At 45.9% G+C, this 14,226-nt stretch overlaps 1 protein-coding gene across 3 annotated transcripts in view; it reads left to right on the top strand.

The window, feature by feature from the left end:
- The window catches only part of arhgap46a (Rho GTPase activating protein 46a), a 33,068-nt gene that overhangs the window by 15,711 nt on the left and 3,131 nt on the right, over nucleotides 1-14,226 (top strand). Inside the window, exons 1-6 of one of the 3 annotated variants that reach the window (XM_029431858.1) lie at nucleotides 3,053-3,184; nucleotides 4,195-5,632; nucleotides 7,725-8,391; nucleotides 8,624-8,716; nucleotides 12,986-13,059; nucleotides 13,829-14,028. In XM_029431858.1, coding sequence (XP_029287718.1) covers nucleotides 3,156-3,184; nucleotides 4,195-5,632; nucleotides 7,725-8,391; nucleotides 8,624-8,716; nucleotides 12,986-13,059; nucleotides 13,829-14,028 — 2,501 coding nt within the window. In that variant the 5' untranslated portion in view covers nucleotides 3,053-3,155. Of the gene's footprint in view, nucleotides 1-3,052; nucleotides 3,185-4,194; nucleotides 5,633-7,724; nucleotides 8,392-8,623; nucleotides 8,717-12,985; nucleotides 13,060-13,828; nucleotides 14,029-14,226 lie in introns of those variants that run through there. The other 2 variants (XM_029431857.1, XM_029431856.1) reach the window with 2 other exon arrangements.

The raw sequence follows: 14,226 nt of genomic DNA, 5'->3' as shown, positions 1-14,226 counted from the left end.
GCTCTCTACAGGTGCCTGACAGGCACTGGGTGCTTCCAGCTTTGCCTCAAGCCCTATATGCTATTTTATACTTTGCCTTGATATTTTTATGACTCATTGTTTCTAAAGTGAGAACAAAAATCAGCTTTGACCAATGGCGAAGTACATACAACGTTGTCCTCAGTGAATCCTCTTTGTCTTTTCAGTTTCCTTCCTCTACGCCGATCGCAGTGATCCCATTGGTTTGTGCTCTGAGGTGTTTATGCAGCAGAAGCTTGGCCTGTGCGACCTCATATCCTCTTCCTGTCCAGCCAATGTTAATAATAACCCCTGTTTTTCAGACCCCAATATTCCCAGGGGGTATATTTAAGAGCTTCCAAATCCATATCCCTATCCGCAGAAGTGACTCAGCTGATGATTTTTCAACAACAGTTATTCCAGGCAGGAAAGTAAGGAGAGACAGAACATCTGCTGACAGCAGAGTCCCCATAGTATATTTAGTTGGTTATTGAGACGACTTGACCACAGCAGTATGCACTGAGAGAGGTATCTGGGACTGTTTGTGGCTGAGAGACAACAGAGCTGCAGAAACTAATTGACATTTGCTGACTGTTAAATTGATTTGCTGCCCCAGAGGCCAATCAGATTACCCTGTTGGTTTCCAAAGTGCCTCTAACTTCATTTGATCTTACATTTCTCTATCTTCCTGAAGGTCTCACATGCTAGCTCCAGCCTCTAAATAAAGGGGTTTGTGGATGTAGGATAGGTTTGTGCACATGCGCTGTGTGTTTCTAATCACGTGTGCTTGAGGAAAAAAGTTGAAATGGAGATTATCTCTGACGGCGAGCGATTTAGACACATCTGGAGTTTTTTACACTCTGTGATAATTATCATGTCTCTCTTAACCTCTATGATAAATTGCTTGTACATAATCCACACCTTTAGCTAACATTCAACAGGCAGGCTACTAAAAGTCAACTCGCCCTTTCTAAACAACTTGCATTATGGCTTGAGTAAAGTCCAGGCATGTTCAGTACGAGTTACGTAAGAGTATGTTTTCCTGTCTGACTCTGGAGGTAGAAGATGGCTTTCAGGTTTAGCTTCCTCCCTATCATATTTCTCTCCCCCCCTGCTTGCACTCCATTGGAGACGGGAGGCGTCTCCGGGACGATGGCACAGCCATGCATTGTGTGAGGCTCTCCACACTGCCACAGAGGCCCCTGAATGAGCCTTGAGGAATGCCAGCCTTCCCGCTCATTCCCTCGCTGCACTCTCCCACGACTAATCCCCACCCCTTCTCATTTACAAATGCTCACACCCTCCTCTTTTGTCTCTCCAGCTCTGTTCTCCTTCAACCTCCACCCCCACTCCCTCTGATCGTCTCCCCACTCTAGGCCTGTTGTATTTTCTCACCATTGTACTGTCTTCGTCTCTCTTTCGGTTCAGGGTTTGTAATCATACTTTATTTGGTTGACCTGAGGTTTACTGATATGCAAGTGTTGTTCTAGCTGTGTAATGGGATTAGAGGCTTTGGATAGAGATTGAAGACACTGTAAAACCTTAATGTTTGACGTGGCTCCCGTCCCCCAATGCGATCTCAATGATCATCGCCGCACCAAACTCCCCGCTGACATCCAACATAATGTGCCAGTGCTGGAGGAGGTGAACATGCGAGACCTTTGCTGAGCCTTAGTAGGACAATGGTAGGCAAACAACAGAGACAAAGCCTGACAAAATCCCTCTCTCCCAACACTGAGCTGGACTTCTTCACAGGCCTGTGAACGTGATCAGTTTCAGTCCCTGAAGAATATGTTGTTAAAATATTATTTAGTGATTGTATGGACAGGAAGTAATAGTATAGAAGCATCCAGTGTTTTTTTGTAACATAAAGATGGAGCATCTAAGGACCTACTGGGATAAAGAATTTCCCACGTATTTTGTGAAACATTGTGTAAAGCTGTATGTAAGCTCCCGATAATTAACATTTAGCCCATACTTCCGCCGTGTGTGTGTGTGTGTGTGTGTGTGTGTGTGCGTGTGCGTGCGTGTTACATTAGGCATTTCCTGTTTGTGTTGCATATGGGGAAGCTCTCTCCAACCCCTCCAGAGGACCTTCTCAGACAGGAAGTAGTAGTCACTACTATCTCAGGGTCAGTCCTCATAAAGTACGTCACTCACCCACTAAGAACATAGAAGATAGACTCATGTTTCTTTTTACAGTCGAACAACAAGGTTTGATTTGCTTGTGGATTATAGAAGGGGAATTTGATTATTGTGGTTTTATGTGTGGGGTCCGCTGTGTACTTTGGCAAACCCAATTATAAGGAAAGCCTTGATGTTTCATGTGTGGTTTCATGTTTCAGCCGGTCCTGCTGTAGCAAACTGGTGCAGCTGCAGAGGTAAGAATGATTTTGTAGCATTTGTGTCACCTCCTCCTGCGTGACAGGGCCAGAGTGAGAAAACATACTGTTTCAAAGAGCACAAACAGTGGCTTCTCATGTTTACAGCTGTCACCTATCAACCCCTCCAACCCGTGTACCGATTACACACTCACACTTGCTTGTCACTACTAAACAGTGGTGGTTTAGGGTAAATCCCATCCCTCAGAGGTTCTTGTCTTCACACGTGTGTGTGTGTGTGTGTGTTATGTGTGATTTAAGCAGTAAACTTTGGTGTCAGTGAGGTGGGGGCCCTTGGAGCAGTCTCAACAACAGTGGTTGTGGCAGGCTGTCCTGGTGCTGTGCCAGGTGGCTGAGATCCAGCTGTTTATAGGCCCTGCCTGGATGGCGAATCTATGGGGCCGTTTGAAGATGAGAGCCTGTTTACATTCAAACCGCTGAGGTGGTGTGACTCACTATATAGACGGGGGTGGCACTGGGCCGAGAGACTGTAACTAGGACTAAAGGAAGTTTGCCGTTAGCTTGAGGACCTCAGGGGAATTGTTTCAGCATTGTTCCAGAGAGATGTGGGCAGGAGAGGGGGGGGTCACTCCGCCTCCTTCCTCCTCCCTCTGCGTCCTCTCACTGCCGTTACAGCCCAACTCTCAACTAAAAGTCGTAGTGCTCCTGGAAAAGGGAAGCCTTTGAACACTTTCTGTGGCTCGACACTGATCTGTGTTTATGTTTGGATTTAGGACAGAAGGTGATCCGCTTTGATCTTATTAATTACCCCAGTGAATGTTAGGAAGAGGTTGGAGTGAGGGAAGGTAAGTCTCTTTTGCCTGCCTTCACACGTATTACCTGTGACCTTTTCATTAAGAGAGGAAGTCTCCTGAGCTTGTGTATTCTGTATTGCGTCACACGTGTCTAACTCAGGCCAGCCGCCAACTCTGTCCATGCATGTATGTGCAATAATGCGCTTTAGACACACAGGTTTAAGTTTTTTGATCAGTCGAGGAATGAAAAGTCCTGGTTGCAGGGGAAGATTATAAGGGGACAGCCTGGTGGAGGGCAGCAGACCAGAGCAGCATGACCAGATTGATGGCAGATTGTTTTACGTCTGCTTGGATTAGCAGTGGGCCATTGGGTTTGAAGTTAGCCCAGCCGCTCAACCAAAAGGAGAGGAATTAACCTTTTGGACCCAAGTGAAGATATTCTCAGCTGTGAACTACTGCAATCCTGACTTCTCTCAGATCAACCTCTTTATGTGGCCTGCTGGTGTACTAAACAAATGTTGGTTCAGTGTGTCAGATGCCAGACTTTTATGCCATGTGAGAGTTATACCAACATGAGCTACTTCACAGACATACAACTACCAGAAATGAATTTATATAGTACTATCCTTTTTATATAATCTCCTGAGCCAGTTCCACATGTTGGAAGTGTGAATGGATTTCAGTAAGATGTGTTTTGTTCAGTTGCACAGTATTTTTATGCGCTTGGTTTGCACAAAACACACTGGATTTATTGTCTCATGGGTTTGACAAGGCCGTTATGACTGCCAGACTAAAAATGGAGATAAGTCTTTGGAGGTCAGCAAAATGTTTGGAGAGGAATTTGTGGATTGCTGCTGATTTTCCCAGCCAAGTCGGCTTTGAATTTCTTAGAATAGATGAAGAATATGGCTTCATGCCTGTGTATGATTGTATATGATGATAGTGCTTTTTATGGTACCGTCTGTTGACGTTTGGGTGTTTATTTAGAATGTATATGCATATTTTGTTGCTTGGACTGATGTGAAATCTCACTTTTTTTCTTATGTTTTCTCACTTTTTAGTGATGCTTCTCAAAGATGGCAGCCTGCACCTGGTTCTAAGGCGGCCATGTTGGTGAAGGTGAACAGCATGAGCCGTAGCCAGCCCATCCCAGCCTTGCAGCAGCACCTCCAGCACAGTGTAAACAGCAAAGCCAACACCTTCACCCAGCACCCCTCTGGCAACAAGACCCAAGGAGGACACATAAACTCTACCCAGGGATATAAAACCGCCCCTTCTGGCAAAATGACAGCTGACGCACGTCAGGCCCATCACCTGAGAAAGGCCAGCAACGGCAGCTTCTGTTTGGTGACATCAGACAGTACCCATCCCAGTCCGCTCCTTCACAGGTCACAGACCAGCACGCCATGCCCTGCCTCTCCCCAGTATGGCTGCACTAACCCAATCTATGATGAGCCAGTTTCAGAATGTCCCATATATGATGAACCCCCAACAGACATGGAGGTAGAGGGGGCGCACCTGTACAGCGGACAACCTCTGTCTCGCCTGACACCTACACATAGCCTCCAAAAACCCAAACACCTCCAGCACCCTGGTTCATCTCATCCAGGGTCCAGACACAGGAGGAATCCCTCCGCCTCTGACTACAGCCCAGCTGGTCTGGAGTGCATCAAGCACATGATTAACGTGGACCCCAAACAGGGGCTCCTACCCGGCTCTCCTGTACCCACACGCAGCCCTTCCCCTACTACCAGGCAGGATGCTGTCTTGACCCCACCTCAGCCACTCCCCCAGCTCCAGGCCCACTCTTTGCCCCAGGCTCGTGGCCAGTTAAGGGACAGAGAGCCAGGGACGCCTGGCCCAAGTACGCTGGACAAGAAGCAAAGCTGGCGGGTCCTGGAGGCCACTGTCCAGCGTGCCATGGAGGCACGACACAGCAGGCAGAGCAGCCAGGCCTCGCAGGACTTCCCTTCCTCAACCCCCCAGGCCACGGCGAACTATCAAGACTCTGGTTACTCCACCGGCCCCTCCCCAAGTCTAAGAAGAAAGAGCAGAAGGAGGGTGGGAGCCGGCGGCGGTGCAGGAGGCAGGCCGGGGTCGGTGGGCAGCAGCGGGGAGCTGTGTGCACTCAACGAGAGGCTCATGGCCGAGATGAGAGAAGTGGTGAGTCGCTCCAACACCATGAGGGAGGTGAGAGCAGGGCTGGACCCAGAGATTGGGGAGAGGGTTGTCGCACCTCGGACGCGCTCCCCTGCGGACTCTCTCAGGTGGTACGGGGGAGTCGGAGGAGGGTCAGCAATCAGGTGCGCATCACGAGAGGAACTCACTGGGGCTCCGCGGTCACTGAGTAGGGCAGGTAATCATGGCAACCCTGCGCTGACCCCTCTAGAGATACCAGGGAGGCAGAAAAGGACCTATGAAAAGGTGGACACCTTGGAGATGAGCGTGAACAGCCAGGCCAGCCTGTCATCACCAGAAACCCCAGGACCACCCTCACAGGTGTGTGTGTGTGTGTGTGTGTGTGTGTGTGTGTGTGTGTGTGTGTGTGTGTGTGTGTGTGTGTGTGTGTGTGTGTGTGTGTGTGTGTGTGTGTGTGTGTGTGTGTGTGTGTGTGTGTGTGTGTGTGTGTGTGTGTGTGTGTGTGTGTGTGTGTGTGTGTGTGTCACTTTGTCAAAGGAGGCAGAGTCATTCCTTAATAAAGCATCTGCGTATTATGGGAATTTTTAGCTGCTGCATTTGTATAGTCGAGTCCTCAGGGAGCTGTAAGTGAAAGAAGGGACAGATTGTGTGACTGAGCAGAAACATTCCTCTTGGCTATTGGGGCAGATCATATTTTTAAAAGCCGTAGACAACAGATTTTGTAAATATTTGATTTTGCAGAGTACTAAAATACAAAGGGACACACATGGAGGAATCGCAGTGATGGCTTATCATGACGTCAAGGGTCCTTACAAAGCACATGATCGAAGATGAAATAATTTTTTTAAGTATTTACAACAGAATCACACCCCATACCTCCATACATTAGAGTGTTGTTTTCAGAAGCGGTCCCCCTGCACCTCTGCAACTTTAATAATGAATGTTTGATTCAACAGGGAACAGTGGGAGGAAAACAGTAAGGCTAATCTGTCACATTTTGTGAGTAATGCCTTTTACATTCCAATCTTGAGTCCCTAAATGTCCCCAGGACATTAGGCAGTGGGCAGGCTGGGCAATGATGACTATAATGGCCGCAGTCCCAGCATTACCTGTCATCCTCTTACTACCGTCCATCTGCCCTGCACTGCAGGTACTGTATGCTCATATGCCAGCTATGTGCTTTGGCATCTGGGGCCCATGCCAGGCCAGAGAGATTCAGGACATGGCTTCCCTCAGGCAGGAAGGAGGGCTGCTGCGGCCCATATGGCCCAGACTTGGCAGGGAGATGAGGAAGAGGAAGCAGGCTGGTATTGGTACCACTGTAGCTTAAGCATGTTAGACAACAGCCAAGGAGCACTGAGCGGGCCCCCTAAGTCTGTCCTGGAATGTTCTTCAGACCTGCTGTTATATCACTCACACACACTCACAGATTATGGCTCGCTATGTATGAGCAGCTCCATATTTCCATATTTGAACATTCTGTTCTTGCTGAAAGACCTTTTCAACTCGCTTGTTCAAAAGGATGCACTTAAAATGTTCATTTCCACAAAAAACATGAATAATTCATGTTTTTAAAGTTGAGAGCATTTCGTTGTGCCCCAATTCACATTATGACTAAATAACCATCTTGTGCTGTTGCATCAGTAAGCGATCTTTAAAACTGTGTAATTTACAGAAAGTAGAAGTTGTACATTCCCATTCCCTAGTTAAACATGTGCTTTGTTGCATTTGATCTTCTGGAGTTGACCTATCAACCATTTAATTTTTTTAAACACACCAACTCTGTACAACTGTGATAAACTCTCTGCCAAAGCCAAACCTCATATCGGCTCCATTTGATTGAGAAACCAAAATGTGAAGTCCAGCTTGTCTGGCACTCGTGAGCTCCATATTACATCAGGGTCTCGTTGAAAAGACTTGTTGATGCATTTTATGTTCCATTAGTAAATTTTGTGCTTTGATTCTGGCTCCGGTTTGGTGTTGTTCCTAGCTGTTTGCAGAGTGTATCTTGGTTACTGGCTTTCTGTATTAAAGGAGTTTGAGGTGCTCCTTACAGTCAGAAACTACCGCGGGGATCACAGGGAGGTCTGGAGCATAGCTTTGGTTTTGCGGGGTTAGGTGATCCTGGTGTGGGACGGGCTGGGGTAAGAATTGTTATGTCACTGTCTGGTCACCTCCTCCAGAGGCCAGGGTTCATAAAGGTTTGGGAGATATTTTGTCCCGATACAATTCTTATCTGGCATCAGGAAATGAAAGTGCCGATCCTGCAACAATTCCCCCTGGAGCCCCAGAACTGCAGAGCAGCGCATGTTAGGCGGAAGGCGCCACAGTTTCTAGTGTGACACAGTGAATCCTCTGCAGATGCACACACACAGTTTGCTTCTTCTACCCTCCCTCCTCCTCTGTAGAACTCTTCTTCTCTACCTCATGTTCCCCTCTTGTCCCCTTGCAGACGGGCACCCTAGAGCTGCAGGCTCAGTTGGAGAGCAGGAAGAAAGGCATGGTGGATGGGCGCACCGCCTCTCTGGGCCCTCACCGCCCTGCCAACCATGACAACATAGAGGGAGTTGACGGGGCAGGAGGAAGAGCACGGGGATCCTCCTACCAGCTCTCCTACGCCACCCTGCGGCAGCCCCCGCCTCCCGACATTGGCATGGAGGACTGGGCCAGCAAGCACCTCAACATGCACACACAAGGCCTGTTCCGTCGGCGCGTCTCCATTGCCAACATGCTGTCGTGGAACCGCGGATCCATCAAAAAGCCCATGCTGGTCACCAGCAACCGCGCTGTCAGGAAGGAGGCCTGCGAGATGTTCAAACTGTTGCAGGCCTACATGGGAGACAGGCCTTCGCGTCTGGACCGCCGCCACTGTGCCCTCCTCATCATCACCAAGTGCTGGGACATGCCGGGGCTACGGGACGAGCTGTACGTGCAGCTGGTGAGGCAGACCACGGGCAACGCCACCCCAAGAAGCTTGGCGGCAGGCTGGGAGCTGATGGCCGTCAGCTTGGCGTTCTTTGCCCCCTCGCCCAAATTCCGCTGCTACCTGGAGGGCTACATCCAGAGACACACGGAGCCCACCAGCGACAAGAAATGTGAGTCTCAGACTGAGCAAGACGGTGGGTCACCTTTCTTTTCTTCTGTACCTCCCTGTGATAGTCAGCATTTTAAATCACATTTGCATTTTCTTCCCTTTCTATTTTCCTTTTTGGAATAGTAATTTTATTAGTTAGCATGATCATTAAAAACGGCACAGTATTGTTTTGGATGAGCCCAATCATCTGATTCACGGCCTTGGGTTTATCTAATTGACTGTCAGAAATTTGACCTTTGCTATCTTGTGTTTCATAGTGACTCAGTTCATATTGGATCAGCAAGAACTAAAGCTGAAGAAGAATTCAAAGTCCAGAAAGAAGCGGAAACAGAATGCAGATGATGAAGAAGGTAATTTGTTTTAATTTACTTGCTCTTTAGTCCAAAATATCACTTTCAGAACATTGGATCCTTAGTATTTCCCATTTGCACAAGCGTATCTGTTTGACAGAGCACAAAGTAGATAAGGGAGGGAGTCCCAAGGATGTTTTTCTACTTTATTTAAAAGCTGTCCAGAGTCTAAGCCATGGTAGCCATTACAAATTTGACATGTCGCTCCCTGTAGAGTGACCACTCGCAGGGAGTTGGATGGAACATTCTGTGCGGTGCAGTTTGATGAGTACATGCTGTTGTATTGCAGATACAATGAATGGGTTTCACAGAAAGTTGAGTTGAAAAAAATATGTAGGATGAGAATTTCAGAATGTTCTCCGTGCACACAATGGACCACACTGTGAGTCATCTTAGCGGTCTCTCTTGTCACTCGCATGTCAGACAGCCATTAAAGGGGATACCTACTCATCGCCACGTGCCCTCATTAAAGCGGCCCACACTGCCAGCTCTGATGATGATGTCACCATAGAGCAGTGGTCTTCACTATTATTTACATGAGAGCCACATTGACAGGACAAAGTCAACAGGAGAGCCACTTTTACCACAAAGTATGAAAAGCAACATCCAGACATAAAAAGCATGTCTGCTTATTAATCTGTCATCCCACCCAGAACATACAATATGCAATGCAGCCAACCAATGCATTCATTAAAAGCAGGATTATCTTAATACTGCGATGATGTTGTCAAACTCTGCAAACAATATTTCTGCTGAAGCCACGAAGCAGTGTTTCACAATCTGAGTCTGAGAAGCTTTTTTTGCCCGATCCAAAAATCCATGCGATCTCCAAAGATGCCTGAGTTAATCGTTCAGCTGTGTTAGTGTTCCTGTGTACGAGCCTTTGTTGTCCAGAAACAGAAGAAAGCTGCTCTATTTTTATTTACTAATTTCTCTTCCAGGTGCGTAAATTTCGTTGAATTTGGATGCGTCGTTTAGAAATGCGGCTCCAGATGACTTCTCTTGAAACCAGAGCGGGTCTGTTTGCACATTAAGCACGAAGGGTTCGACTCGTGGAGGACAAATACAAACTCCTCTGTTCACTTGTCTTGAAATTTCCTTTACTCGTCTTGTACGGCTCGTACCTTTCTTTTTTTATAACGGGAGCAGCTGTTGTCTGTCCACAAACCACATCTCCAGCATCTTCCTCTCGACTCTGTGGTTTGATGCTCCAAAGACAAATCTTAATGTTCCTCGTTTGTCACGCTTTGTTTCTGTCCACCTGGTGTGCAACTCTTTAATAAGAAATCCATTTCACGCCTGTAGAAACTCGCGCTAACTAGCATGAAATGGTGAAACGAGTCGACCGGAGCCAAGCTAACGCGAGTATGAAGTGCCAGGTTGGTCGTAGTATCCTCCAATTTAAATGCTCCAATTTAGCCATATAAATTATTTTTAGCAAATGTCCATATAGCATGCTTATGTTAACATATTTTTAATGAGCTTAAGTTTATTTATTTCTATACTAGCCCACCACGTATCTACCCGTCCAAGAGCACATTCACCATGTAGCGCTGATAGACCGCCACAACTGGCAACTCCGCAGTGAGTCAGTGTCGGCCGAGCAAGGTTAAATATCTTGTTTCTATATTTGCATCTTTTATCAATTATTATTATCTATTATTAATTGTAGGCTAATAGAGCAGACACTGTGTTTTAATGGGTTATATGTAATAGCCCTGCTTGTTTTTGTGAAATATCTGTATCGACTCCATAATCATATCTATCACCTCTTTATGTAGCCTCCTGCCATGCGAGCCACCAATTACAGCTTGGTGAGCCGCGCAATGAGTAACACTGCCATAGAGGAACCCAATCATCTCGCAGCAGACACCACAGCACCTCACACATTGTACTTCAGTGACTCAGACTCCAACTGACTCAGAGGTCAAAGGGAAAGCCTACTAAACATGTCTGACTAACTCTAAAAGTATTTTAAGAGTGAGGAATCTTGATGAAAGCCAGAAAGAAAAACAAGTGTCACGTGTACAAAAACAGCTTCATGAAAGCTGCTGTTTGTCTAATGGACGGAGGAGCCGGGACATTGTGTGTGACCAGAGTTATGAGCAGCAGGATTCGGAGTCTCATGTAGGAAACAAGGTTATAATAGTTTTATTTTAGTTTTTCTGAAAATGTAGTTTTTGTATATTTAGTTAGTTTGTTTTTGTGAGGGTATAACGACTCAGAGGTATGTAGCTACATACAAAATACATGGTTGGAGAACTGTGTAGGAATGGTCTTAATGTTTCAATCTGATAAGTACTCTTTCACTACCTCTTGGTTAACATAGGACCTGAGCTGAAAAGCTTGGTAAAATGGCATTTTGTCTACTACAAGACTACACTGCATGTGAAAAACAACATGTGACGCAATTGCGGCATAGTGCCATCTGCTGGAATGTCAAGTCTGTTTCAAGAAGATTCTGTCTCCTTTTTTCTGTAATGATGTAATATAGCTTTTTACATTCTATTTTATTTTAATTAGTTTTTTTAACTTGCCAATATCGTTTTTTAAAAGGATATCGTTTTTTATTTAGTTTCAGTTTACAACAATATGTTTTACTGCTTATTTTAGTTTTAGTTTCAGTTTCCAGTGATAACCCTGGTGGGAACTGTAGGCCTCTTTTCAGACCAGACCTGGTCTGGGCTTGCAAAATGGACTTCTTTGGGCTCGGGGCCCAGGGAAGCGTTGTTTTCAGCCAACACGTGGATTAGTGTAGACTTGTCTCTTAAACAATACCCCAGCTGAGACTGAAGTTGTCTCCTCAACATCCTTTAATGGCTCCTCTGTGTTTTGGTTGCCAAGTTTAGCTTCAACACGTAGACAGGTGTCATGCCGTTCTCAGCCCGGCGCAGTACACGCAATCTCCTAATGAGCTCTTCTTTCTCCTGGGCTTTAGTTGCCTGGTTGTTGTTGTTTTCATGCCCTCAAACCTGATGTAAATATAGACCACCGGTAGTGTTTAAACCCCTTTCTCACTGCAGCAAAGGGGCTCTGCACTCTTTCTGCGAGCAAGTGTACAGCCTCTATGTTTGGAGCCTTGGGAAAAATAGCCCGTCTTTTCCATGATCAAGGGAAAATTAGTGGTACGATCTCTGTAATTAGACATAATTATAGTTCAACTCGGTCAGATTAGCAGCAGTTGTGAGCACCTGTTAGCCATTAATCTGGGGGCTTTGACTGTCAGAAACATGATGGAAAGTGTTTGTTACTTTTTTTTCAATCCCATGAGGGTTAGTCCATCTGGCCCCGGTTCAGGTAGATGATACCGAGGAGATTCTGGGAACGGGAATAGACCCCATGAGAGCTCAGAGTTTAGTGTAAACCTGAGTTACCACAGCAATAAAAGATAGGAATGATATCTATTCATGAGTGCACACACTCGGCGGGTGGCTGTGGCTCAGGAGGTAGAGTGGTCGTCCAGGGGTGCCCCTGCAGTCAGCATGTCGAAGTGTCCTTAGGCAAGATACTGAACCCCATCCCGATGTGTGTGAATGGTTATCCCTACTGAAGAGCACCCTGTATGGTAGCCACTAACTCTGTATGCATGTGTGTGAATGGGTGAATGACATGTGTTGTAAAGCTTTCAGAAAGCGCTACATAAATGCAGTCCATTTACCATTTACACACAATGACACCAAAATCAAGGTTTTCTGTTGTCGTTTTTGATCGGTTGAGAGCTAGACATGTACACTATTAAGGGACACCTTAAGAAAACAAGACTGTTCCTCTAACGCAGTTCACATTTGAAATAGATCTGGGCCCTACAGCAGCTACTTATGGCAGGTAGCAGACAGGGAGCCTCTGTGTTTCTCATTCTCCCCGAAACTCTTCATGTCTGTGTGCGCTGGTGAATCACCTGAATGTTGGATGTGCAGGCCGGATCCTGTCTCTAAAGCTTTTGTTTAACGGCAGTAAATCTTCCCTCAGCCTGACAGTTTAGTCGGGCCTGCTCTAATCCCCATATGCCAGAATCACACCGTCAACATGTCTCTCCAATTACCACTGCCTGCATCTCGTACGCTGTTTGACATCTGTGGGAAAACAGCGTGTCCTGTTTATGGGAAATAATTTCAATAATTTATTATTTTGTGTGTTCAGTAATGCCTGAAGCTTAAGGGTTTTACATATAGGGTCTTTGAGGACATAAAAACTGTGTGCATAGTGTTTCTTGTAGACTTTAGTTTTTGTTTCTCAGTCCTGCACTTTGCTCTTCTGTCAACCTCGCAGGTCTGCCGATCAGCACATATGCCAAGTTCTGCCATCGGAAACTGCTGAAGGTGGCGATCACCGGAGGCAAAAAGGTAAGTTAAAAGAATAAAGAAAGAGGAGTTAAGCTTGTTAATGCTTTAACATCACAATCGCATCACAAATGGGCCACTTTCTCATAATAAATATGGGACATAATATTTAAGAAGATGTATACTTTATTTTTGTAGTTTTTGTTTCAGTGGAACACAAATGCACAGACATTTCACCTGGGTGAATACAATACAGCTCAGATGTAAATTTCTAGTCAACTAACAATCACGACTAAAGAAATCTTAGTCGACTATGACCAAAACAACCAATTAATCGACTAAGAGGGCGCTGCCCTAAAGAAACCACCAACAGGTCATTAAGTAAGGATCACCTCAAGTCCATATCAGTCTTAGTCCACTGGTTAACCAGTATTATCACATTTATTATAAATGTGATAATACTCGTTAACCACACACATAAATTAAAGGCAGGAGAAAATACTGAATGAATTAAATTAAATTTCACTATACCAAATAGTTCTTTTTTTTTTCCCTATGTAATATTCATACAGTAGCAGTCAACTTTTGACTGGTACTGTATGTAATAACTATTTGGACCAATATAGTTTGAAAGTTGCGATTGGGCATCAGTCATCCTAGTTACGTGACTCAGAGAGAGACATAATTACAGGCACACTGACACAGTCACAGGTAGAGACATAAACACAGACCCAGTCATAGTCGTGCAGCTGCAGACATGATTAGTATCATAGTCCCCGACATACACAGGTAGTAAATGTTCTCCTTCCCTTACCCCTCTCCCCCCCCCAAGGGTCTACGTAAGCCCACCTTGGAGGAGATCGACCACAGTAGGCGGGCCATCGTCACTCCCTCCCTGTTTGGCAGCTCTCTGGAAGAGGTGATGGAGAGGCAGAGCGAGCTCTTCCCAGATAGAAAACTTCCCTGGGTGCAGGTTCAGCTTTCCCAGTATGTTCTGGCTCTGGGTGGGGCTCAGACAGAGGGCATCTTCAGGTAAGATAGACAGCCAATTACATGCCTCGACTTGAGTAGTGTGAGAGAGGTTGAGTCTTGGAAATGAATAGGGGATCTTATGTACTGTATGTGCTTTATCATATGCATAGTGTGTATAAACAACATGTGTGTGTGGTCTCCTGATTCACCGTATTTCAAAGTCTCCCTGTGCACAGTTAAACCCAACAGACAGCAGAA

Source organism: Cottoperca gobio, chromosome 5 (assembly GCF_900634415.1).
Source record: "Cottoperca gobio chromosome 5, fCotGob3.1, whole genome shotgun sequence".
In the NCBI taxonomy this organism is placed as follows: Eukaryota; Metazoa; Chordata; class Actinopteri; order Perciformes; family Bovichtidae; genus Cottoperca; species Cottoperca gobio.
This window is presented reverse-complemented; position numbering and strand designations above follow the sequence as displayed.